The sequence below is a fragment of the Lissotriton helveticus genome, chromosome 2_1 (genome assembly GCF_964261635.1).
Source record: "Lissotriton helveticus chromosome 2_1, aLisHel1.1, whole genome shotgun sequence".
Taxonomy (NCBI): domain Eukaryota; kingdom Metazoa; phylum Chordata; class Amphibia; order Caudata; family Salamandridae; genus Lissotriton; species Lissotriton helveticus.
The window spans coordinates 36,956,742-36,983,721 of record NC_136059.1 but is presented as its reverse complement, the minus strand read 5'-3'; the positions used below and the strand labels follow the sequence as shown (position 1 = coordinate 36,983,721).

The window sequence follows — 26,980 nt, the reverse complement described above, 5'->3', positions numbered from 1 at the left end:
CTTTAATTTCGCACCGCATTCCTACCCAAGGACACGCCCTAGTTATAGGGCTCACGACGGATGTAGGGACAAGTGTTTGAACCTGAGCGCTCTTCCCTTAACCCCTCTCTATAGCAGTCCGAATGCTGGTAATTAATATGCGTGGGAATAAACTCCAAGTAAACGGCTTGAGTACACTTCATAGTTTCCCTGTTGTGCTTGGGTTCTAAGAACATTCTTGGAAAGTTCACTTCCTGGTTCTTTTTCTCGAGTTCATGATGTATCCATAGGGAAGTGGGCGTTGTGTGGGCACACAGAACAGCATTGTGTAGGTGGCTATGTGTATCCATTGGGGAGTGGGTGATCCACAGAGCGGCATTGAGTAGGTGGCCAGATGTATCCAGAGGAGAGAGTGTGCAGGTGTATCCAGAGGGGAGTGGGTGTTCTGTGGGGACACAGAGCGGCCTTGTGTAGGTGGCTATGTGTATCCAGTGGGGAGTGGCTGATCCATGAGACATATCGGCATTGAGTAGGTGGCCAGATGTATCCAGAGGAGAGAGTGTGCAGGTGTATCCAGAGGGGAGCGGGTGTTCTGTGGGGACACAGCGCGGCCTTGTGTAGGTGGCCAGGCGTGTCCATAGAGGAGAGGGTGTTCTGCGGGGACACACAGCAGCATTGTGTAGGTGGCCGGGTGTATCCAGAGGCGAGTGGGTGTTCTATGGGGACACACAGCAGCATTGTGTGGTCGGCCGGATGTATCCAGAGTGGAGTGGGTGTTCTATGGGGACACACAATGGCATGGTGTAGGTGGGCAGTTGTATCCAGAGGCGAGTGGGTGTTCTGTGGGGATGCACAGCAGCATTGTTTAGGTGGCCAGATGTTTCCAAATATTGCTCCTGCATCATTGGCTAAGTATCTTGGGCTTGCTCGGGGTCGCTGTCAGCTGCTGCTAAAACTGGCTCAAACAGTGCTGGCCTTCGCCGTGGGATGAGCTGGTTGACATATGTAGGGTGTCCATGGAAGCCACTGATTGGGGAGTCACTCGTCTTTTTCTACCCATCACACTGAAGTACCAGGAGTTGTGGATAAAACGAAGCTTTAGCGACTGAAATGTCACTAACAGTACTGAGGAAATGCTCCTGACACTCAATGACACATGTGTTGGATGGCTTTCCATGCTATGGGAGTCACTTAACATTGGCCATGAGAAAAGATGCCATCTGGAGGACCACCAGCATGATTTGTGAGTTCATCTGAAATGGCTGCAGCAAGTCCATATCTGCAGCTAACAAATACCAAATGAAACATTCCATAGAAGTATAGAACACGGATAAAATATAAGGGCTTCGTTCTCACTTAGTCTCAATCTCAAGCCCTGTGGTAGGCACTTGTTTCCACCGTAGTCGCACCTCCATCTGTCTCACCTCGTGAAAGCCAACAAAAGGTTTTGCCACAGATGTTGCTGTGATAAAATTGTACAGTTTTGCTACATTTTCTGGAATACTCAAGATGAATATCCACCCCACACATTACATTACAAGTCTGTCATGGGCAAGGGTTAGGAATTTTATGAAAATACTTTCTAAACCAAAGGAGAGGATGCTTGAAAAATGTATTTGTCCTGTAAGAATACAAAAGTTGTTTTGTGCCATGCAGTGGGGTCTGAACTTATGGTAGCACTCTCGTATCGGAGCTTTCGTAGCTTATCTGCTTTACCAGTGCTTTAATGCTAATAAGGCTATGAAGTTTTCATCTTTCTGTAAATCTAGATATAGTGCCTGGAAGACGAGGGGAAGCATTGGTTCCAGTGTTGGAAGAATATTCACGAGCACCTCTACTCCTCTAGAAAAGGTTGAAATGTATTCCAGACAAAGGCCTTTTGATGGGTCTTTGCTTTTTTTTGTTTTTTTTACATCTTTTTAATAATAACAGTGAAGCGACAGTCATGTTTGCGATCAAATGGGATAAATTCTGGTTTAGCGTAAACATATATACATTTCTCGGTTGTACAATGCGATACTTAGTAATCTTGTGTCACATTATTTACGGTGTGTTTGGAACAGAGAGGGAACAATTGGTGGGGTACAGATCTTATCACGATATTCATTCCATTTGCTCCATATTTGTAACCATTTTTTGGGGCTGCCTCTTGCAACATATACAGTTTTCTCCCTTATGCACCAGTCCATGTCTGCCTTCCACACCTCCAATGTAGGAGACGTACTTGCACCCTACATTTCAGCAGTGTTTCTTTTAGCTACCATCAAACCCAGTGTGACTCACATTTTGTCTTTGCTATTTAGATCTGTAGGTTCCCAAACCTTTTGATGGGTCTTTGTTGGTTCAGATCTGCACATCAGGCGAGTGTCCTTTACTGGGCTCAAGCAGCTGTGGTGCAGGAGTCGTTGATAGCCCTCTCCCCATCCATCGCAGTTTTCATCTAGTCTCCTTGGACCTCCAGAGTGGACCGTGCCCATCTTGATAGCTCTTCCGTGGTCATGACGTCCTTTTCTGCTTGCGTTGTATAAAGCCAGCTCTGTATCACATGGTCATGCCGCCCTAGTATGCACAATGGCAAGAGCGTATTTTGTGCCAGAGCTTTACTGAGTGGGCCTAGTGGTGGGATAAAGTGCATCATATAGTCTGTGCTAAGAGTTCATCCCATAGGTGTTCTCTAGATCGGCTAAGCCCACACTTCCCTAACATGCCCTTTGCTTTTTTCAGATGAATTGACCAGCGTCACTTTGGATCACGGAGGCCTCCTAGAGCCCAGGCTTGAACCCGCCAGCAGCTTCTGGACAACTGACAGGGATGGGGCGGTCAGGCTGCGCATGGACGCCACGGGGCCTGCGGCGGATCCACCCATCACGGTGCACCAGATGTTTCAGAGAAACATTAAGCGCTTTGGTGGTCGTCCAGCCTTGGCCCAGAAGAAAGATGGAGTTTGGGAAACCATCACACACCTGGAGTATCACCAGCAGTGTCGGGCTGCAGCCAAGAGTTTCTTGAAGGTGAGTCAATTCTACCAGAATCCTTTCCTTCCACCGCCTCAACTGGGTGATGAAGCAAAGCCTGTACTCCGAGGTCCTGCAGGTGCGCTGGGTGCAGGATCCCGGTATGTTTCCGTAACTGCGACTGTGAGTTAGGAATGGCAGTATCAGTGGTAATCCTACTCACCACACTGCACCTCAATCCCCCACTGCTACTGGTGTTTTTTTCTTAAATGCATGTAATGGCCCTATTCCCATTACCCTGGGTCAACCATTGTGCCTCCACACCTCCCCATTTGGGACACCTTCCACTTTTATTACTTTTAAAGTTTGGAGCATCTGCCATGTCCTCTGGTGTCATAAAATGTTTTCCCCAAATTGAAAATGTCCGCCCTCATGCTGGTGCACCTGTGAATGGGTCTGGCTTTATTTCTGTTTTTACAAATCCATTCAAAGATGATCTCAAGATGCACGCTCATTCATGGCAGCGTGCTTTGAATGAACAGCGCTATGGAATTGTAGATATAAGGTTTCTGATTTTCAGTTAAAACAAATTTTAACTGATCAACACTGACACTGCTTTTCAGTAGGAACTTGATCACTTTGAGTAAATCTTTGGCAAATCGCTTCTCATCACTGTGACCCAGCTCCTTTATTTGCCATCAGTGAAAGTGTACAACAAGTGCTAAATCAGTTCAGTTCAGTAAACTTTAGTTCGATGATTAAAAACCATCATAAAAATTAATTATACAAAATCATCAATTACATTTCTGAACCATGAAATATTAAAAACAACATTTATACAGTTAAAACATATGATATTTTATACATCCTAGTTCAACCTCTCGTGTTTCTTAAGTTTACTGCAACTTTAAAAAAACTCATAATAGAGCATAGGGTGCGCATATCAGATGCTCTTTGCAGAAAAAGTAATGCAGTTTTGGCATGGCGAAATTTTAACTCTTTTAAAATATCTACAAGAAATCTACGACGAGGGATTCGATAAAAGGAACATAAAAGTACAAAATGAAGGGTGTCCTGCGGAGACCTATTGTCGTAGCCGCAGGCACCCTTCTGCTCAATTGTTGAAGTAAAACCAGGCGGATAAGCTAAGATATTAGGTAACAAATTGAGCCTAAAACGACACATTAAAAATCTGTCTTGCTGATTATACATTAAAAATAAATAGGGTTCCATACCCTCCCCGTTACTTGCTAAGCGATGTGCAGCTACAGATGTTTTTAGTAAATCAAGATTTTGTCTGCCCAGTTCATATTTTGCTAATAACAATTTTTTGATCCGATATTTACAAAAGGTGTCAATCGAGGTCGGATCCCTGAACAGAATCTGGTGATCTATACTCCCTAGTGTGTCCTTGACATAATTTAGCCATGGGATTTGTAGGCACTTATCTTTTTGTAAACAGTCTTTGACTATTATCCTGCTCAGCTCCGCCTCCGGATTTACCCAGATTCGGAGCCAAGTCAGGATAGGTGTCACCTTTATCTGGTCGGTGATATATGGGATCCCAAGCTCAGTGTGTGCAATTGCTGCTGGGATACTCTGCGGTGTCTTCAAAATCCTACGTAGGAATTAATCTTCCTCTACTTGTAAGTGTCTTACATCCCTAAAAACCCAGACCTCTGCCCCGTACATGGCCTTGGCGGTACTTACCGCTCTGTATAAAGTCATTACTTGCTCCGGTGACCAGCGACCCAGCCTACGGGCAAAGTTTAATATAGCACCGTTTGCTGAAACCAATTTTCTACACCTTTCCTCAATTAAGGAATCAAACTTAATCTCCCCATCGAATAGCAGACCCAAATATGAGAAGGTGGTAACGGTTTCTAAAACATGAGCCCCTATTTTGAATACATATTTCTTCGTGGGGTTTTTTCTCGCCACCATTACAAAGGATTTGCTCAGGTTCACGGAAAGATCTAAGTTGTTCATGAACTTCACAAATCCATCCACAAGATGTTGCATACTCAGTGCTGTTCGTGCAAGCAGGACCACGTCATCCACATACAGCAAGTGCTAAATCAATAAGGGCCATATGTAGGTGGCCGATTACCGGTCGGTAACACCGAAAAAGGCCAGTTTTCGTTGTTACCAACCGGTAATTAGCCATGTGAGATATACGTAATACCGAATTGATTCGTTAATAACGAATCGGTAATAAATTACCGATTCGTTATTTTCCGATTCAAAATTACCGAAACAAATATTACCTAATCGGAAATAACGAATCGGAACAATCCCCAAAAATGCTATGTAGCAAACCTCGGTATTACCGAAATTGACCGGATTCGGTAATAACGAATCGGTATTTACCACTTTTCAGGAGCATGTGGTAATCAGGTGGAGTGCATAAAAACAGGCCCAAAATGCATCAGTGGGAACACAATGGCGGGACTCTACCTCATTGCAAGGCGGCTACGCTTGAGAGCAGCAGGAGTAAGGATCTGGAGACGGGAGGAGCAGGTGTACAGATTGCGCATCACATTGTTCCACTTGACAGAAGCAGAAATTCATGAAAGATACAGACTGCACCCTGATACCATCCTGGAGCTAATACGGGACCTAAAACCCTATCTGGAGCATCAGACACCAAGGGCCCACGCTGTCCCCACCCATGTCCAGGTACTCTGCTGCCTGCACCTCCTTGCATCAGGAAGTTTCCAGGGTGTGATTGCTGCAGTGGGTGGAGTGTCACAGAGCTGTTTGTCCCGTTTTTTCAACACTTTCCTAGATGCCATGATGGACAGAATGGAACACTACATTTCCTTCCCCAGTACACAGGCGGAGCTACAGAGGACCAAGCTGGAGTTCTACCAAATGGCACACTTTCCACACGTCATCGGCTGCATAGATGGGACCCATATACCCATCTGCCCACCTGCAGCTAGTGAATACATTTACAGGAACCGCAAATTCACCCACTCCATCAATGTACAGGTGATATGTGATGGCAAGTTCTTAATTACTGACATCGTGGCCAAATTCCCCGGGAGTAGCCACGACGCGTACATCTTCCGGAACAGTGGCATCCATACCCGTCTGCTTGCAGGTGAATTTGGAGACGGATACATACTAGGTAAGTAAATGTGACACACTCTGATGTACACCCTGGCTAAAGCTATTGATCACACAACATAATGCCACTTACATCTGTACATAGGTGACAGCGCATATGCCCTCCGGCCGTATCTACTCACACCTTATCTCAACCCAACCACCCCGAGGGAGAGGAGATACAATGTGGCACATAGGAGCACACGCAACGTGGTGGAGCGCACGTTTGGATTGCTCAAAAGCAAATTCCGTTGCCTCCACAAAACTGGAGGTGCACGTCTCTACAGCCCCATCAAATGTTGCAAGATTATTGCTACATGTGCAATGCTACACAATCTGGCCATCAAAAAAGGAACAGCAGTGGAACTGACTGACTCAGATGACGAGGACGAGGACAACCCTCAGCCAGAGCCCAGCGCAGCAGGTGTTGCTATAGAACATGATGGGAGACAGAGACGGGCAGAGATAACGGCAAACTACTTCTGAGTGAGTAACGACACAGAGCCAGTTCCAGTTACATTTCAAGGTGTTTATTAGGCACACCCCCAGTAATGTGAGCAATGTCCAATTGGACATGGGTTACATCACCCATCTCATGCTTGGCAACAGCCATAGGTCCTTACTTCTTGCGGCCACGTGCTGGCCGTGACCGTTCTCTATCTACACTGTCCGGTGTGTCGGACTGTTCATGTGAAGGCACGTTACATTCACTACGCCTTCTGAACTCGGTGGGTGAGGGCGTGATGCTACCACGGCTGGTGGCCTCCTCACTGTCCCCCCCCCTTCCATTGTGGCGGCCTTAGCATTCTGCATTTGCTCTAGCATGAGGTCAAGGACACCATCCCCCTGGCCACATCCCTGCTGCAATGCGCCATCCCCTCCTGCATGGCGATGGACCTGCGACACATCAGTGATGTTGAAGTGGCGAGCCGGTTCACCGACTTGGTATAGGCCTGGAGCCTCTGTCTCTCCCTGCGCCTGGCTAGACGGTCCTGCTCAAGCTGGCTGCAGAGGTTGTCCACCGAAGTAGCCACTCTTTCCATTCCTGCACTCATGTTCTCCCCCATAGCACTGATGCCCTTCTCCATCCTGTGCATATGCTTGTTCATGTGTGCCACCTCCCTGTGTATTGACTTCAGTTCTTTCCATTGCAGGCGCTGGACCTTCAGCATGTTGCCTTCCAGTCCTGCGAACACACTGTCACCCAGCTCGGCTGCCTCTGGACTGTCCGGCCTTGCCCTGCGGCGTCTGGATGAGATGTGGGCACCCTCGGATGCAGAACTACACCTCTCCCTGTTGGATCTTTCCCCTATGGGACTTTGTTCGCCCCCTCTGCCCTCCTCATCTGACTCCTCCATCTGCTGGAGGGTGGCCACGGCATGCCTCCTGCCTGACTGTGGGGGTGTGGGTGTTGGTGATCTTCGCAGTGGGGACTGTGTGAGAGGGGATTGTGGACTTCCCTGGCGCTGTGGTGATGGCTGTGGTGGTGGAATAGATGGCCGTGATGACGCAGAGCTTGTGGTCCCTGCAGGCCTGCTGGCGTCTTCATTTTGCCTCCCCTCCGGCCTGGCTGACTTAGCTCGGCTGCTCTCTGCTGCACTGCGAGATGACTCGCCTATAATGACACAAATGTAGATATACTCACTGCTCTGTCTGCCATGTGATTTCATTAAACAACATGCCTACAGAGCACAGTGGTTGTCCTGACATTGCCTATTACTTTACCATGCTATTGTGTTTGCTAGCCTGACTGCCTTATTCATGTGTTCCCTCTGACTACATCACCCATAATGCATTGCAGGTATCCAGTAAGACATGGGGTGGAGTGGGAGCCCCTTTGCCACTATGGGGATTGGGGTTGGGGAGGGGGTAGCACAGCATGCTGGGCATGCTTCTTACCTTGTTTTCTAGCTGCTCTGGCTGAGCTGTCGGCGTCTCCCACGCCAATTACACTCTCCTGCTGGATGGTGGATTCAACCATCTGTTCAAGTGGTGTTGGAACTGGGGCTCTGTTTTTCCCTCCTCCTGTTTTTCCAGCCTGCCTCAGTCTCTCTGCCATCCTCAGTTTGGCTGTCTTCCTGAGGTCGTACCACCTCTTCCTGATGTCCTCTATGGTGCGCTGGGTCACCCCTATGGCATTGATTTTGTCCCTGATGCCACTCCAGATTTGCCTCTTCTGTGACTCTGGCACTTGGTGGGACTGGGCTCCAAAGAGCTTGTGGTGCTCTTGACTGACATCCTGGATCAGGACCTCCAGCTCCTTGTCACTAAACTTGAGTTTTCTCTTTCTGTCACCTCCCTCCTTCTCTCTGTCCTGGCTTGCCATTTCAATGCTTGTTGTTGTTTTGCAGTCCTGCTTGTGGCTGTGTGGCTGTGTCGCTGCTGGCTCCTCAGCTCACCAGGCTGTCTGCCTGCCTGCCTCACTGTGAGCTCCAGGTCCTGTGCACCTGGCTGGGTGTGGCCACTTCCTGTTTGGGAGGTAATTGGGTGTCTCTGGATTGGCTGATTCAACAAATTACGATTTTTTGAATTACCGAATCGGTATTTCCGATTTGGTAATGGATTCTGTAAAACCGAATCGGTATTTCATTCTCATTTTTTACCGATTTGTCCGAAATCGGTATTTAATACCGATTCATAACGAATCGGTAAAATTTAACGAAATTTTATCTACATCGCGTATACCGAATCCTTAATACCGAATCGGTAAAATTCGGTATTAAGGATTCGGTATTCTCAATTTACCTACATATGGCCCTAAATGTTTTCATGTTAGATGAACTCTGCAAGATCCAGACGGGCCCAAAATAAAAAAGGTGTTTATGCAAATGTTAGCTTGGCTTAGATGTGCAAACAGTGGATTTACTCTGAAGAAAGGATTTGCATGTATGAAGATTGTTGTCAGCACAAATCTACTCAAAAGCTTAAAATGGATGGGAAGAGGTAATTCCATGGTTGGATTGCCCTGAGAATTTGTACAGACTTACATAATACATTTTTACCGACATACACCAGTTCTTCGCTAAACCATTTACCCTTGAAAACCTACTTGAATATATATTTTTTAATACTGGCGTTAATAAGACGTTTGATTGAATAATGCCTTAGATAAAAGGTATTTAAAGTTGGCTTTAAAATGGATGTTTTACATTTAAATTCGGTAGAAAAACTATTACTTTTTTAATTTGATACAACCTGTAAAAAAACACACACATTTAGTTACTTTTTATTTTTTAAACCATCCAGAATCTTGCATCCATTCTTTTGCATTTTTTTGCATGTAATTGAGGAGTAATTTGAGTGCATTACATATAATCACTCATTGTTAAATGTTGTGAACTTCTATACATGTGATTATATTGGAATCACTATCAGGAATGTAAGATCTTGCAGCTCAATGCATTTTCCTAAAGCCCTCGCGTAACAAGGGGTTGCATTATGAAATATATATTCACATTCACTGAAAAAAAAACAAAGGTTACAGGGACGTTATAGCTACTGACATTTCATTTGTACAAATCCAGAAAAGTTCAACAGGTCTAGTTAACTGAGCGAACTATAACTTACACCCCTCCCATGCACTGCTTATGAACTCACATATTACATCACTCATAGTATGGTAAGTGACATCACTGATGACATCGTCCAAGGATTGTGTTTTATAAAACTTACTGAGTGTGAAACATGTATACTAAGATAAGTGGCTGGCTGTGGGAGCTTTTATATGGGTGAGTGAGTCAGTGTATGTGTATGTGGTGTATATAAGAGTGAGTGGGTATGTGAGAGATTGGGTGTGTCAGTCATTAAGTGAGTGGCTGTGCGAGTATCTGTTTGGGTGAGTGAGTTGGTGTTTAAGTGGGTGTAATGGTGAATGAGGGGGTGAATAGGTGGCTGTATGGGTGAGGGTGCAGGTTTCAAGTGGCTGTAAATGGTGAATGAGAGTGCATGAATGTGTGAATGGGTGACTGAGCAGGTATATAAATGTCTATGGGTACATAAGTAACTATGGATACATAAGTGACTATGGGTGCACGAATGGGTGTGTAAGTGGGTTTGTGGGTGAGTAAGTGGGTGTGCGAGTAGTTGTATCGGTGAGTGAATGGGTGTCTGAATGGCTGTATCGGTGAGTGAGTTTGAGGTTGTATGGGATAGTATTTGTAGTTGTCTCAGTGACTATAGATGAGTGAGCAGATGGCTTAGTATATGTCAGTGAGTGGATGGGAGAGTGAGTGGATGTGTGAGTGACTACGGGTAAGTGTGTAGGTATGTGAGTATGTGAATGGCTGTATCGGTGGGTGTGTAAGTGTCTGTATATCTGTAAGACTGGATGTGTGAGTCGCTGTATTGAGTCAGTAAATAGGTGCATAAGTGGCTGTATATGTGAGTTAGTGGTTGCGTTGGTGAGTGTATTGGTGATTTGATGTGCGAGTGGCTCTGAATCAGTGAGTAGGTGTGAGTCCGGATAATGTCATCAGTGATGTAATTTGAGATGTAATCAGTGATGTCATGAGAGATGCAACTGACCATGTCATTAGCAGGCCTCGAAAAATGTATAAACATTTTACTAGGGCTACAGGTCTAGTGACTTAAATAATCTACCCAACCTATTTATAATGCCCTTGACCCATTAACTGGTTTCAGATGATGTGATCGTGGGCAAATATTTTAATTAATTGAGCCACCATTTTATAATTATCACATAGGAGAGCGCCTTCAAATGTGTGAGTTTAGCATGTCTGCTGCACAAAAAACTTTTGTTTGTTTTAATAGAATAAACTTTTTTTCCATATATAATTAAACTCTGGCCACATATAAGATGCACATGACCCCTATCTTGCTTCTTAGTTTATTAAAAACATTGTCATTAGGACGGGGCAGTAATATTTCTTAAATCATATTTACAAACTATCACTTTTAATAAATTCATAACTAAAGCATGAAGTGGTAGCACACTGTCATTTGTAATCAGCAGATTGTACATTGAAATGGCCACAGACTCTCCCACTGACATGCAGCTTTACTAATAAAACTATATATGTGTACAACCAATGTTTTGAAATAGGCTCTGCGCATGTCATTTGCACATCACCAAGTAAAGGGTTCTGGTTTGTTTTGCTCCTATTTAAGTTTTTGTTTGCATCACACTTCTGAATTACAAAAAAATTACCTCTGTAATTCCGGATATTGTTTGACATGTGTAATAATTTACAGGCTATTTATATAAATGTTATGTGTTGGAGAAAAATAACTGATATCGTCACACAGCTCACTTGACAAAAACCTCTAACTCAAGTAAAAGAGAAAAATAACTCATTTTAGTTATAAGACAAACTGACATTTGACCTCTTTCCTTGAACAGACAGCAAATGTGTCAAGATAAAAACAATGTTTAATGGCATCTTTTTCCTCATTCACTTTCTGAATGAACAGAACACCTGTTCCTTTCCAGCCTAAGTTAACTGGCCAGATGAGACTAGTAGGTACTAAAAATAGCTCAACTTGATAACATTTTACTCTACTGTGAGTGGGCAAGTAGACTTTTCGGGGCCTGATTAGTGATGTGAGTTCATAAGCAGTGCATTGCGGGGGCGTAAGTTATAGTTAGCTCAGCTAATTCGAACTGCTGAATTTCTATGGTGTTGTATGAGTGAAATGTCAGTCTAACTATAATGACCCTGTAACCTTTGTTTGTTTCCCGTGAACTTCTATTGATTTTTAAACAATAGTTGTGTTTGCAGAGTGGTGGAGAAAAGAGGCTGGTCCTCCAACCAGCTCCCAGGAATCCCACTGTCTAGGACTTACAGGTAGTACCAGGAGGGCTTCTTGGGCCCCAGGGTCACTCAGGAGTAAAATGAACTTCATCCCTCAACCTCAAGTGCACCATGAGGAGTGGTAGAGAAAGGGGGCGTGGCTTCCAAAGTCCTCATTGGAATTTATTAGAGGTAACAGGAAGGATAGTTGTCTGGGCATAACCTTCCCACTTAAGGACAAAAGCAAATGGAACAAATGGTGGACTGAATGCTGAACAATGCAAACATTCACCACGGTCACAAAGATCTAGGTTTAATACATCGTTCTTTTGTCCACCACGCCACCCCAGTTTAGATCCAGCATATTACCAAATTACTCTACAGGCACAGTTCAAGCACCATATACATTTGAACATTTTAAGATTTTAGATTAACCTTCGCTGCTGCTTGCTTCCAGGGGGGGTGAAAACTGTGCTTTAAGGTATGCTACAGGTCTTGTTTTTTTTTTATTACATCCTTGAGTCTGGGAAATACAGGAAAATCTTTAAGATTGTGAAGTTCTGGAGAAATGCAAAGTTCTGCTCGAACTCTTAAGAAGCATGAATGTAAGTTTAGAGTGACCACTGACTTATTTTAGCGACACCATATCAATTGAAGGAATAAGTCCTGAACTAAATTGCCTGACAGCACTATAGATGCACCTAGACCAGAAGAACATGATCAGAATGTTTGTTTCCGAGTCCTGCACTGCTGTAGCTCGGAGGGGGGGGAAAGAGCGATCTAGGTGCACGTCCAGTACCATATTGAAGTCCCCGCCGAGCAGCCAGGGGAGGCCAGCATATGGGTGAAGGACCTGGTTCAATTGCGTTAAAAAGGAGGGTTGGTCTGCATTTGGGGCATAAAGGGATCCCAAGAGGACTTCCTGCCCATTCAGCCGCCCCCGAACCAGTACCTGCCCTCCTGATCCACCTTTGTTTCCTGGCAAATGAAGGGGACGCCCGTTCTTACCCATACCAAAGTGCCACGTGCATGCCCCCTCTAACGCCTACGGAGTTTATCAAGTTCTGTTTGGGTCATGTGGGTCTCCTGTAGGAGGGCAATCCCAACCGCATGCCGCTGCAGATAGGAGAAGACAGAGTAGTGTCGCGACGGGGTGTGCATACCACGGATATTCCAAGTTATTATGTTAGTGTGTGTCATGTGTCCGGACACATGCCGGGGCAACTTCTCAAGGGGGGCATAAAGGTACCATTAATTAATTAATTAATCCACATTTGTAAAGCGCACAATCACCCGTCATCCGGGGGGGGGGGGGATGTTTATCAGTGTGCCGCAACTGGAACATAAGAACAACTAACAAAAACAGTGCAACTGGTGGGGCGAGTCCCCAAAGGGGCATACGTCCAAACCTCAAGGTGAACCACCAACAATGAAGTGTTAGTCCAGCGCAATAGCTGTCGGGGTGCGTGTAATGTCAGCAACCAATCCACACTATGCCCCTATCGCGGACCTCTCGAGCTCTCAAGAGGTGTATGGTGAAATACAGACTGGTCAATCGCGCAGGTCCGGTGCAGGTCACTGCCGAGTGGTACATCATCTACGCAACACTTCCTAACCTCTGGCCAGCAAGCCCAGCCTCAAGCGTTTAACTGCATTTCAACAAATGACAGGGCAGACACACTTGGCATATAACACATTGCAACAGTGCGCACATAGACATGTTTAGAAAGATACAGAATGTGTAGTATTCAGGGGCCTGGGCCCTGTGGGGCTGCCGTACTCCACCGTTTGATCACATGAGCTGATCAGCCGTCTGGGGTGTCACTACTGGCATGTTCAAGTCTTCGGAGAACACAGTGGATGGGAACGACCAGCCACTCGTTCCCAGGTCGCTGCGTGCCTGGAAATCCAGGCGGACAGCACTGTTCTCTGCTCCAAGGATCGCCACTGCCTCAAGCGCTTCCTGCCTTTCTAGTCTCATCTTCTCCAGACTGGGCGCAACTGGGCCAAGGCCCGTGTCCCGACAAGCCCCCCACCTTCTGCGCCGCCTCGGTTTCTGCTCCTGCCACCCACCCTCCTCCGGGCCTGCAGGTCTTGTTCCTTTCCATTGCCCCGTCTCCTCTAGCCAGTCCCAAACATCTGATGGGGCATCAAAAAAGCGGGTACCCTCTTTCGAGACCACACAGAGGCGAGAGGGGAACAACAAGTAGGAGGGCACCTCTAGTTCTCGCAGTTGTCGTTTCACCGCCATGTATGTAGTCCTCCGCCTCTGTACTGCTGCCGTATAGTCTGGAAAAAACATCACCCGGCTGTTCCCCACCATGAGACCACCCAGGTTCCTGGTTTCACGGAGCACAACGTTTCGGTCTCGATAGTTAAGGAGTTTGAAAAGGAAAGGGCGAGGCCGAGCCCCCGGTCGAGGCTTCTGTGCGGGTACTCTGTGCGCCCTTTCTACCACAAAGTGCGGGGACAGCACCCCCCGGGGCAGGAGTTCTCGCGGCCAGTTCTAACGTACTGCTCCGGGTTCTTCCCCTCCTCTCCTTACGGAAGGCCAACCACCCGGACATTGTTGCACCGAGAGCGCCCTTCCACGTCCTCTATGCGGTCTTCAAGCACATGCGCCCTGTCAATTATGTCTTGGAGCGCAGATGTGTGGTTTTGCACCACAGGATGTATTTCTTGAAGCGATTGATTCTGCGTGGCGACCGACTCCGCCAACTTGCGATTGTCGGCATGGAGAAGAGTCAAGTCGGATGCGACTTTATCGATCCGGGCCTCCAGCGACACTTTAGTTTGCTCCAGCGTAGTGCCGATGCGTTCCACCGCCGCCAGCACGGAGTCCATCTTAGCTGCGAGGGTCACCGCCGGAGGCTCCATGTTACCGTTCTGGTGTCCGTGAGAAGCGCCAAGACCATCGACTTTCTGCTGTCTCTTTTGCGACTTGTCCCTAAGCCGGCCCATCACCAGCTGTTGCGCTGTAGGCATCCGCAGTTATTTGCCAAGTCGGTCGTGCGCAGCCGACCACAGATTTTCCGCTCCCAGGCCTCCACTCAAGTGTCCGAGCCGCAGCAGCCCTTTGGCGACTGTGACATAAGATAGGAGGCACACTCCCAAGAGCGAGCGCCGTCACTGCCAGGGGCTGTGCCACAGGCTGGTGGGGTTAGTTCTGAGGATGGTGCAATTGATGGCCCCGCTTCCCCTTACTGTACCAGGATTGTCTGCCTTCGCCGCTGTCTCCGGGTGCCACCTCTCCTGCGCCCCCCAGTTACCCACCTAGGTCCCCAGATAGTGCACTCTTCAACCCGCAGAGGAGAGTCCAGCACACTCAGGCCTTCCGTTGACCATTCAGGGTACAGCACGCCCCATCCGCCACTGACCTCACAAGGCCTCCTCTCCACACAGTGTATCTCCCACACCGGCGATGTGCCGCCGCTGTTGCAGTTGCGCCCAATATGTCGCTGCCTCCAAGATGGCACCTAGGGCGTAAGATGGCGGGCCACTGCCACCCATGCCGCACCAGTCGAGGCTGTCACGGCGCCTCCAGTCGCTGCCGACGCACCAGCAGCGATGTTTCCCTGCGCCCACAGACTGCTTCTCAACTATCACAGCAGGCACGGTATGGCGCCACAGTCACTGTCCCTCCGAAGGGGGGGTTCTCCCCACACTCAGCGCACCCCGCAGAATGACTATTACGGCCATCACAGTCTTCAGTCAGGGCCTCACCGGGCCTTGGCCACACCCTCCACCTTTCGCTACGGTCTTCACTCTGCCTCTAACTGCAGGGAGATCGTATGCTCGCACCGCCTCCCCGGGGTCACATCACCACAGTGGGCCAGATCAGGAGCCAGGCCCAGGCCGCCTCCAAGTTTGCTGATGTGAGGGCCACAGACCACCAGTGCTGCGGTCACCCCCGGGCCTCCAGGCACGGCTCCTCACAACTCCGCTCCCGCAGGCCGATGACGGCCGGCCCTCCGGGGTCTGAAATGGCCGCCGCAGGTCTCGGGCACTTTGCCAGTTGTATTTGACCTCCGCAGGGTGGGGGCACCGCCAGATCCTCCCGGGCCCTCTTTCCACCCCAGTTCCACACTCCTCACCTGGGGCGCCAGTCAGATCAGCAGCCAGGCCGGCCCGCAGCTCCCCGTAGGCTTCAACGGCGAGTGACGCGAGGCCCAGTCCACATCTCCCTCCCCTTGGGACTCGGAGTTTTCAGTGGGTCCCCAGCCGGTCTCCACACCAGCGCCGACTTCCGCAGCAGTTCCCTGCCTCAGCGCTCTGTCCGGGCCTCCACAGCAGGCCGCAGCATTCTCGGGCCTAGGATTCCCCACTACAGTCTCAGCCCTTTCGCGTGCCTGCTGCTCACTCCAGGCCGCGCTCTGCCATCAGCCCAGGACGGTGGGCCCAGCCGGTCCAATCTGCCGCTCCGACCGACCACACACTCAGGGGGCACCAGACTCTGTCGGGTTGGCTCTAGGGCAGCTCTGGGCATCCCCTGCAACATCACATCGCCGCCGCAGGGCACGCCAGCAACCATTGGGTCTTTTCGCGCCCACGGCCCCAGGGGCCGTTCCGCAGCAGTCGGGCCGCAATTACCTCCTCTGCGCTCACCGCCCGGGAGCCTCCGGGATCCACAGGCTCCCCTCTATGCCCTCACACCGTTCCCCACGCGTGAGGATCACCAAAACACCTCCTAAGGATGTTTTACAGGAGAATTAGGGGATCAGTGCCGGAGCTCTAGCAAGGTATGTCCGCCATATTGGCTGGCTAGCCACGCCCCCCTGATGTCAGTCTTTGTTGGTTGTGTGTTACTCTGTTTCACGTCTCTGGCACGTCTTCTACATGCTGTCCTGAATTTGATTGTCGATCATTTTGTTTGCATTGAGGCTTCCATTTAGTCAAGATAAGTGAGTGATGGCTCTTAATTTTTATCCACAGGTACAGTGTCAACCAAAGGGGAGTAAAGAATGGTTGGTACTGGAGAAATTTTGATCGCCCTCAAGAAAGAGGAGGTTGACCAGGATACAGTTGTCGTTATGGACATGACCTGAGCTGTGATTGAATTAACTTTTGTTTTGTTGTCCTTTCCCGGTGTTTGATAGTAAAGGTCGTTTTTTTTAAGTTGAACTCTGCTGGAAGGAATAAAGAAAGAAAGTTGATCATAATTCCCTTCTCCGTGTCCCTAATAGAATTGAAACTTTCTGTTACGATGGCTAGGAAAGTTTTAATTTCTTTGCCAGCATGTTGTACAAATGTTGCCATTTTTCTTTAGATTACTAGAGTTTCAAACTACAATGGTGTTGGGTTGACACGGGGTAACATAGGCTACCCTGGTTACTTTTAGACACATTAGCTGGGCCGGAGAGGTTTGAGGTTAACATGAATATACACAAACATTATTAGCGTGGCTTTATGTAAATGTGCTTTTTAATTATTTATTACAGCTTCATGGCTTTAGATTACTATGCCTGTGACTATTTGTTGTTCATTTTATAAGTGTTTTTAAACAGTCTTCAATGTGCAGGTTAGCTTGTATGTGAACATTATTGTTCGGCCAAATGTTTTTGTACTGAAATAGTACTGAAATGTAAATCTGCAGCTAAACTGTGTCTCTACCAGATATATCGTTACCAAAGGTAAGTAACTCTTCCAATGAAATCACGTTTGCTGATGAGTATCTCTGGATCGTTTCAAATGGCATCACATATTTACTGCCCCTCTCCTTTCAGCTGGGCTTGGAGCGCTACCACGGGGTCGGGATCCTCGGCTTCAACTCTCCGGAGTGGTTCATTGCAGATGTAGGAGCCATCATGGCCGGGTAAGATGACCGCCTCTCTCCTCCGTCTCCTTTCATTCACTGTCTTGCTCACCATCTTAACTTGTGACTCTCCCTGATTGGATCTGTCTAAACGCCTGCCCTCTCTGTTGTATTGTATTGCGTTGCAAAATGTAAATAGCTCTTACCAGTGTGGGGCGCTGAAGCGCTTCTCTGTCGCTGGGCTGACTGTTTCTCTTCCTGTGTCGGCACCTGAATGTATGTAGCACTACTGAAGGAGTGGGTGAGGGTGATTAGAGGTCATTTACACAGTGAAACTGGAGACCTGTTCAAAGAGTGGGGTGAAGTTATCCTTGGAGCCAATACAAGAAAATAGAGATACATTAATAAATATGCTTTATTGGATTTGACAATGTTTATTGGCTACTGACAGATTTTTGGAATCGGGAACGAGTGAGAACCAAAAAGTAGCTTCTATAGGTTTCAATCCCAAGCACCTTAGAACCAGTTTTGACAGTTATTTCAAGCAACAGCCCTATTTACCACTTGCCTGACTGATTCCTTCTCAAATGATGAGCTCCTGAAATATTTTCAGGTTCATTTCAGAAAGACGCTTGTGTCTGGACTGTTGATTAAAGGTACATTCTTGGATTCTTGGTCTGCTCACTGGGACAGTGCAACATGTTTGCTTGAGGCCACACACATGTACAGGTTCCAGAACATTGAGTTTGGTGGGTTAACTTGATGTGTGACTGGCAAGTCTCTGGGTTGATTCCTAATGCTTCTTCTGTTCCACCTAACATGAGTGTGTTCCAATCAGTTGGCAGTATTGCCACCTTTTAATTACTCTGCCAAGAGTTTTCAGTGTGCATTCTAAATCAAATGAGAGCATTGGAATGTTGATTGCTCCATTGAAGACCAGAAATGCTTGGCTCAGGGCTTGGAATGGCCGGTAGAAGCCTGCAGCTCCAACATTCCAATGCTTGTCTTCATGTTTCTCCATTTTTCATTTAGAACATCGTACCCTTAGTGGATGGAACGTTCTAATAGCCCTTCTGCTTCAGGCAATACCCGTTAAAGGCCCTCACCCTAGTTACAGGCCCTCATCTGCAGCGCAGGCTTTTAACAACCGGTACAGTCCTCGGCCGCAGGCTATAATAGCTCTCACCACATCGAGCGGTTCTCATACAAGATCACTGAGCTACATCTATGGGGGAAGCAATCAGGCCTAAAGAACTGACAAAAGAGGCAGTTACCTTGAAATAGCTTTGCAAGAAATGTTGTTCTACCATACAAAAGGCACCACCATTTTCTTTAGCTACAGAACACAGCTCATGCAGTTATTTATCTCCCATTGTATGCCCATGCGGAGTAAACAGTTCCGCATGCATACTCAGTGGTTTTCAGTTGTAGTTAAAGAACCTACCATTCGTAATAAAGATTATAGTTTTCTTGCATTGGCATGTTGTGTTCTCCGCAACACGCACTGTGCTCATGTCGTGTTTTTTGTACTTGGCACACGGAAGAAGGAAGCATAGCCTCGCTTCAGATCGCACCACTTGTTTGCCTAGTGAGGACCTATTGTACTGGCAAAACGCTACCAAGGGCTGCCCTTAAAAAAAAGCATTGGCAAAGCCTACCTGAGAGCAGTTGGCTTTGACAGTGTTTTATAGCCGTGTAGAGGGGGGTAGGGTGCAGGTGACGTAGAGTAGGGCAGAGTGCATGTGGTGTAGAGTGCAGCACCACAGAATTCAGTGGAGTAGCGCGGAGCTGATAGAGCGGAGTAGATAGAGTGGACCAGTGCAGGGTAGATTGCTTCAGGGTAGAACATGGTGGCATAGAGTGGAGCGATGCAGGTAAGAGCGTTGTGGTGTAGAGTGGAGATACCTCATTGTATTATTAACCTCGTTGTAATGTGGGCTACAAACCCCTCTCTGAGAGGGAGAAGCTGAGGGATGTTTTTTATGAGAAGAGAGGTATGCTAAAACGTAAAGAGGTGCAGGGTGTGGTTTAGGGAGAAAGAGAAAGGAGTGTGTTTGAACCAAAACTAACGCAAAGGAATGCCAAAATAAACTTTAATTGGGCGTCCAGCGGTTAGGATTAAAATAAAACACGGTGACAGGGGTTAATTAAACCTGTAGCAGAACAGTGGAGGTCGACATGTTTCAGCCTCATTCCCTCTGTAGAGGTGTAGCGGCTTTCTCCAGGATCGACCAAAGCAAGGAAACAGGATAGAGTAGGTTCTCCCCACATGCAAACAGATAGTGAGAATACTAAACCAGTGGATGGAATGGTTCATCACTTTGAAATGTGGGATCCACCCTGTTGTGAAGGAGATCTAGTATTCAATAGTGGCTGGTGACCTTTAAAAGTGGTGCAGCGTAATACTTGGTTCAAAACCCAATGAGCTTCTTGAAAGGTTCTCATACTTTCTTGCACTAAGGGCCTAATTTATAAATATTGAGCATAGGGTAGCACCGCAAGTCTTTTTGCTGGTCTGCCCTACAGCAAATCAAAAGGGCAAGAAAGCACTGTATATGCTACGAGATACTGTGTTTTCCTGTCCTTTCAGCTAGCATTGGCACAGAATGTGGTGCTTAGCACCAACACAATTCAAAAAGGGGGTGGTGATGATCAGAGTATCTGAGTTAATCAGAACACTCCTACCCAGTCAACAGATCAGGGCTTGATCCATCACCGTTTTTTAGCTCACTGCACCATCCCAGTTCCGAACCTGGCTACATGCAAATTAGTCTGTCCCTGGCCCAGTGCATCATGGGAACAGGGCAGACTAAACTACCAAGCCAATTCTTTACTGGAAAGGAAACAAGCTTCCGGGGACCGGTTTCTGGCATTACAGCCATCTTCGGCCCGGCTTGCTTGAATCCTGATGGTGCAGTGAGCAAGGGACTCATGTCTGAGCATACCCTTCCACACTTGTGGTGGCCAAAACGATTCAAAAAGGGGGTGGTGATGGACAGAGTATCTGAGTTAATCAGAACACTCCTACCCAGTCAACAGATCAGGGCTTGATCCATCACCGTTTTTTAGCTCACTGCACCATCCCAGTTCCGAACCTGGCTACATGCAAATTAGTCTGTCCCTGGCCCAGTGCATCATGGGAACAGGGCAGACCAAACTACCAAGCCAATTCTTTACTGGAAAGGAAACAAGCTTCCGGGGACCGGTTTCTGGCATTACAGCCGTCTTCGGCCCGGCTTGCTTGAATCCTGATGGTGCAGTGAGCAAGGGACTCATGTCTGAGCATACCCTTCCACACTTGTGGTGGCCAAAACGATTCAAAAAGGGGGTGGTGATGGACAGAGTATCTGAGTTAATCAGAACACTCCTACCCAGTCAACAGATCAGGGCTTGATCCATCACGTTTTTTAGCTCACTGCACCATCCCAGTTCCTAACCTGGCTACATGCAAATTAGTCTGTCCCTGGCCCAGTGCATCATGGGAACAGGGCAGACCAAACTACCAAGCCAATTCTTTACTGGAAAGGAAACAAGCTTCCGGGGACCGGTTTCTGGCATTACAGCCGTCTTCGGCCCGGCTTGCTTGAATCCTGATGGTGCAGTGAGCAAGGGACTCATGTCTGAGCATACCCTTCCACACTTGTGGTGGCCAAAACGATTCAAAAAGGGGGTGGTGATGGACAGAGTATCTGAGTTAATCAGAACACTCCTACCCAGTCAACAGATCAGGGCTTGATCCATCACCGTTTTTTAGCTCACTGCACCATCCCAGTTCCGAACCTGGCTACATGCAAATTAGTCTGTCCCTGGCCCAGTGCATCATGGGAACAGGGCAGACTAAACTACCAAGCCAATTCTTTACTGGAAAGGAAACAAGCTTCCGGGGACCGGTTTCTGGCATTACAGCCATCTTCGGCCCGGCTTGCTTGAATCCTGATGGTGCAGTGAGCAAGGGACTCATGTCTGAGCATACCCTTCCACACTTGTGGTGGCCAAAACGATTCAAAAAGGGGGTGGTGATGGACAGAGTATCTGAGTTAATCAGAACACTCCTACCCAGTCAACAGATCAGGGCTTGATCCATCACCGTTTTTTAGCTCACTGCACCATCCCAGTTCCGAACCTGGCTACATGCAAATTAGTCTGTCCCTGGCCCAGTGCATCATGGGAACAGGGCAGACCAAACTACCAAGCCAATTCTTTACTGGAAAGGAAACAAGCTTCCGGGGACCGGTTTCTGGCATTACAGCCGTCTTCGGCCCGGCTTGCTTGAATCCTGATGGTGCAGTGAGCAAGGGACTCATGTCTGAGCATACCCTTCCACACTTGTGGTGGCCAAAACGGTTCAAAAAGGGGGTGGTGATGGACAGAGTATCTGAGTTAATCAGAACACTCCTACCCAGTCAACAGATCAGGGCTTGATCCATCACCGTTTTTTAGCTCACTGCACCATCCCAGTTCCGAACCTGGCTACATGCAAATTAGTCTGTCCCTGGCCCAGTGCATCATGGGAACAGGGCAGACCAAACTACCAAGCCAATTCTTTACTGGAAAGGAAACAAGCTTCCGGGGACCGGTTTCTGGCATGACAGCCGTCTTCGGCCCGGCTTGCTTGAATCCTGATGGTGCAGAGAGCAAGGGACTCATGTCTGAGCATACCCTTCCACACTTGTGGTGGCCAAAACGATTCAAAAAGGGGGTGGTGATGGACAGAGTATCTGAGTTAATCGGAACACTCCTACCCAGTCAACAGATCAGGGCTTGATCCATCACGGTTTTTTAGCTCACTGCACCATCCCAGTTCCGAACCTGGCTACATGCAAATTAGTCTGTCCCTGGCCCAGTGCATCATGGGAACAGGGCAGACCAAACTACCAAGCCAATTCTTTACTGGAAAGGAAACAAGCTTCCGGGGACTGGTTTCTGGCATTACAGCCGTCTTCGGCCCGGCTTGCTTGAATCCTGATGGTGCAGTGAGCAAGGGACTCATGTCTGAGCATACCCTTCCACACTTGTGGTGGCCAAAACGATTCAAAAAGGGGGTGGGGATGGACAGAGTATCTGAGTTAATCAGAACACTCCTACCCAGTCAACAGATCAGGGCATGATCCATCACCGTTTTTTAGCTCACTGCACCATCCCAGTTCCGAACCTGGCCATCACCACCCCCTTTTTTGAAAATATTTTGGCCACCACAAGTGTGGAAGGGTATGCTCAGATGTGAGTCCCTTGCTCACTGCACCATCAGGATTCAAGCAAGCCGGGCCGAAGACGGCTGTAATGCCAGAAACCGGTCCCCGGAAGCTTGTTTCCTTCCCAGTAAAGAATTGGCTTGGTAGTTTGGTCTGCCCTGTTCCCATGATGCACTGGGCCAGGGACAGACTAATTTGCATGTAGCCAGGTTCTGAACTGGGATGGTGCAGTGAGCTAAAAAACGGTGATGGATCAAGCCCTGATCTGTTGACTGGGTAGGAGTGTTCTGATTAACTCAGATACTCTGTCCATCACCACCCCCTTTTTTGAAATTATTTTGGCCACCACAAGTGTGGAAGGGTATGCTCAGATGTGAGTCCCTTGCTCACTGCACCATCAGGATTCAAGCAAGCCGGGCCGAAGACGGCTGTAATGCCAGAAACCGGTCCCCGGAAGCTTGTTTCCTTTCCAGTAAAGAATTGGCTTGGTAGTTTGGTCTGCCCTGTTCCCATGATGCCCTGGGCCAGGGACAGACTAATTTGCATGTAGCCAGGTTCTGAACTGGGATGGTGCAGTGAGCTAAAAAACGGTGATGGATCAAGCCCTGATCTGTTGACTGGGTAGGAGTGTTCTGATTAACTCAGATACTCTGTCCATCACCACCCCCTTTTTTGAAATTATTTTGGCCACCACAAGTGTGGAAGGGTATGCTCAGATGTGAGTCCCTTGCTCACTGCACCATCAGGATTCAAGCAAGCCGGGCCGAAGACGGCTGTAATGCCAGAAACCGGTCCCCGTAAGCTTGTTTCCTTTCCAGTAAAGAATTGGCTTGGTAGTTTGGTCTGCCCTATTCCCATGATGCCCAGGGCCAGGGACAGACTAATTTGCATGTAGCCAGGTTCTGAACTGGGATGGTGCAGTGAGCTAAAAACGGTGATGGATCAAGCCCTGATCTGTTGACTGGGTAGGAGTGTTCTGATTAACTCAGATACTCTGTCCATCACCACCCCCTTTTTTGAAATTATTTTAGCACCAACACAGGCACCCTTGTTCTTTTTTTGCTGGCAGAAGTGTTTTTGTGCAGGAAGGGATACCTTCCTTTACAATAACAATCCATGGAGGCATTGTCCTCGTTCTGTGTGCTGCAGATTGCAACACACATGAAAAATGGAGAAATGAAAACATTTCTCCTCCTTACACCTGCTCTGGGGAGGCATAAGGTTTTGGTGATGCCCCAGGTTTACATGACTTTGTAAATCTGGAGCAGCATCAAAATCCGTGGGTGTTGCCTGGGAATACTCACCGCAATGCCCATGGAATGCCTCCTGGACACAGAGTAAGGCATGTAGTGGTTTGCGCTGCCTTGTCTTACTCCTTATCTGAGGCCATGCAAAGCCACGCAGGTAGGTTTTTCCTCGCCTGAGAGGCCTGTACTACCGGAGTATCTAGAAATGATGCTCCTGCGGCGCAGGTCTATTGTGAAAAACCCCTAAGTTTACTGTCTCACTTTGACTCGTTCTCTAATTCATGCAGTCTTACTCTGACCCACTCTCTTACTCAGTTCCACACATTCTCACTGATTCTGAATTACTCAGTCTTACTGTACCTCACACACATTAACAGTCAGTCATTCTCCCTCATGCACTCACATTCAATCTCACACATACTCGTCCTTTTTGTCAATAATTCCCATTCACTCTGACTTTCTCCTTCACTGACTCTCATTTTAACTCGCCCACATAGTCACACCGACCTGTTCACAGTGCTGGAATAATGTAGGCACCTTCATGCACCTGTCAGCAATCCAACAATGTCACTAGCTGCCTCAGTTTGTTGCTGGACCAGAAGCAGATCTGTATTTTACAAAACAAGGAGGGTGTAGTGTAGCTGTGTAGCCCATAAATGAGAGCTGCCACCGGTCCAGGGGCACCCATTCATCAAACCAATCCATTCACTCAATCATCCATCCTTTCTCTTATCCACCTCCCTTTATTCATTGACCCTTTCAATCATCCATCCAACCGTCCATCCTTTCACTTATCCATCCACCCTTTAACTCCATCCATCAACCTCCCTTTGGCTTATTCATCAGTCCACCCTTTCACTCAGCCATCCATCCTTAAACCCATCCATCCACCCTGTCCCAGTCATAAATCCATCCACTCCTAAATCTGCCCACTCATGCTTACCTCCATTTACCCTTCCACTCAGCCATCCATCCTTTCACACACCGATCTATTCATCCATCCATCAATTCACCCTTTTAGTCATCCATCCTTTCATCTACCCTGCCTTTCACTCATCCAGCCTTTGTTTTACTCATCCATCTTTACAGACATCCTGACCCTCATACATCGATATTTTTAGTCCACCCATTCATCCATCCTTTTAAACTTCCACACATTCTTTTACTCGTTCTTCCATCCATCCTCCATTTCACTCATACACCCTCTCTCCCTTTCACTCTTCCATTCTTACAGCCATCCTTTCACTCATCCTTCCACCTTATTACTCACTCATCCTCCCTAGTTCATTGTGAGCCTTTGTCTGCCAAGCTGCAGACAGAAAAGGCCCATCAAGAACCCCATTCAATCTGTAGCTGCTAAAGCAGGGAGGGGTGGTGACGATTCCCTGATGCAGAGGCGCAACTGCACACTTCCCTCTTAATTCACTAGTGCAACTGTTGTCCACAGCTGGTTCCTTCCATCTCTTGGACCTCCACGGTAGAGATAAGGAGCACTCTGTGTGCTCAGCTCCTTCATATTTTTTAAAAAGTGAAACCAACTTCAGTACTAAGCACATGTCACTGCCAGGACAGCAGGCACTGCACCCCTCCTACAGCCTGCCCGCTGTGATAATCAACGCATTGTTTCCTCCCCCTCTTACCCCCCCCCCTCCCTCCTTGCCCCAACCCAGCCATTGAAGTGCATGGAGTTTTGAAACTCCTCCCAGGGCCACTGTTCATGCGCCCCAAAAGCTGCCATATCCTTGGCATTCAAAATCAGCACTCCCTCCTGTGATGCCACTACTGTAGCGTGTGCCTGCAGAGGCCTGGTTGGGCCTTGCACAGTAGCACATCTGCAAAGTGCACTAGAGTTAGCCCAGGAGATTAAGCACACCGCCTCAGAGCAGGGATTTCTTTTCAGCTGCTCTGTTTATTTTCCCTGTTCTTGCCCCTTCCCCGAGGGTGGCACGGCAACGCCCCTTGTGCCCATGAACACCAGTCACCTCTGGTGGTGGTAGAATATTGTGCAGAATGGAAGGCCCTGGGCAGGGGCAGCAGCTGGACACTACTTCCTTGAAAGCGGGTCAGGGACCAGAAGGGATTACAGACTAGTTCTTCCTGGTATAGGTCACGTGTATGTACGGCAGGGATGCAAAGTATAAAAGAATACCGGTGAGCAGCATCAGACTCCAGACACATCTGGCAGTGAAGAAAAACGAATTCTGGCAGGATCCAGCAGTGAGTTGTGATCAAGCTAATCCCAGCAGGACAGTGCCCCAAGAACCTCTTGCACCTAACTCCCCAGTGCTCTAGTACTAACCACAAGCAGGAATGGTATCTCAGAAGCCCTCGCAGCCGGCCGTCTGCTAACACGACTTCTAGCGACACACAAAAGCACCCCAAAGACTCTTGTGACCACTGAACGAGTGACCAACTTCTTATCAAGACCTGCACGCACAAAAACAATTAAAGGAAAAGTGTGCACTGTGGAGAGCCATGCAGTAATACAATATATTGCCCAACCTCCACGAAGGAATGAACAGCCGTCTGAAGCTAAACTCTGACAAGACAGAGGTCCTCATCCTCGGCTTCACCCCCTCGGCCTGGGTCGACTCCTGGTGGCCTACCGCAGTGGGACAGCACCAACACCCACTGACCAAGAACGGAACCTGGGGTTTATCATAGACTCTACCCTCTCCATGACAAAGCAGGTCAACGCCATCTCGGCCTCCTGCTTCAACACCCTCAGCATGCTCTGCAAGATCTACAGGTGGATCCCGACCGAAACAAGAACGGTCACCCAGGCCCTCGTCAGCAGCAGGTTGGACTACGGAAACACCCTCCACGCAGGAGCCTCAGCCAAACTTTTGAAATGGCTGCAATGCATTTAGAACGCCTCTGCACGCCTGATCCTCGACATCCCTTGCCGCAGCCACATCACACCCTACCTGAGAGACCTGCACTGGCTTCCCGTCAACAGGAGGATCACCTTCAAACTCCTCACCCACGCACACAA

At 48.0% G+C, this 26,980-nt stretch overlaps 1 protein-coding gene across 1 annotated transcript in view; it reads left to right on the top strand.

The window, feature by feature from the left end:
• Positions 1-2,543: 2,543 nt before the first annotated feature.
• Positions 2,544-26,980, top strand: part of LOC144820048 (long-chain-fatty-acid--CoA ligase ACSBG2-like) — a 391,373-nt gene continuing 366,936 nt past the window's right edge. The window contains exons 1-3 of the mRNA XM_078677703.1: positions 2,544-2,598; positions 2,704-2,990; positions 17,518-17,606. Of these exons, the coding sequence (XP_078533829.1) occupies positions 2,544-2,598; positions 2,704-2,990; positions 17,518-17,606 (431 nt within the window). The remainder of the gene's footprint in view (positions 2,599-2,703; positions 2,991-17,517; positions 17,607-26,980) is intronic.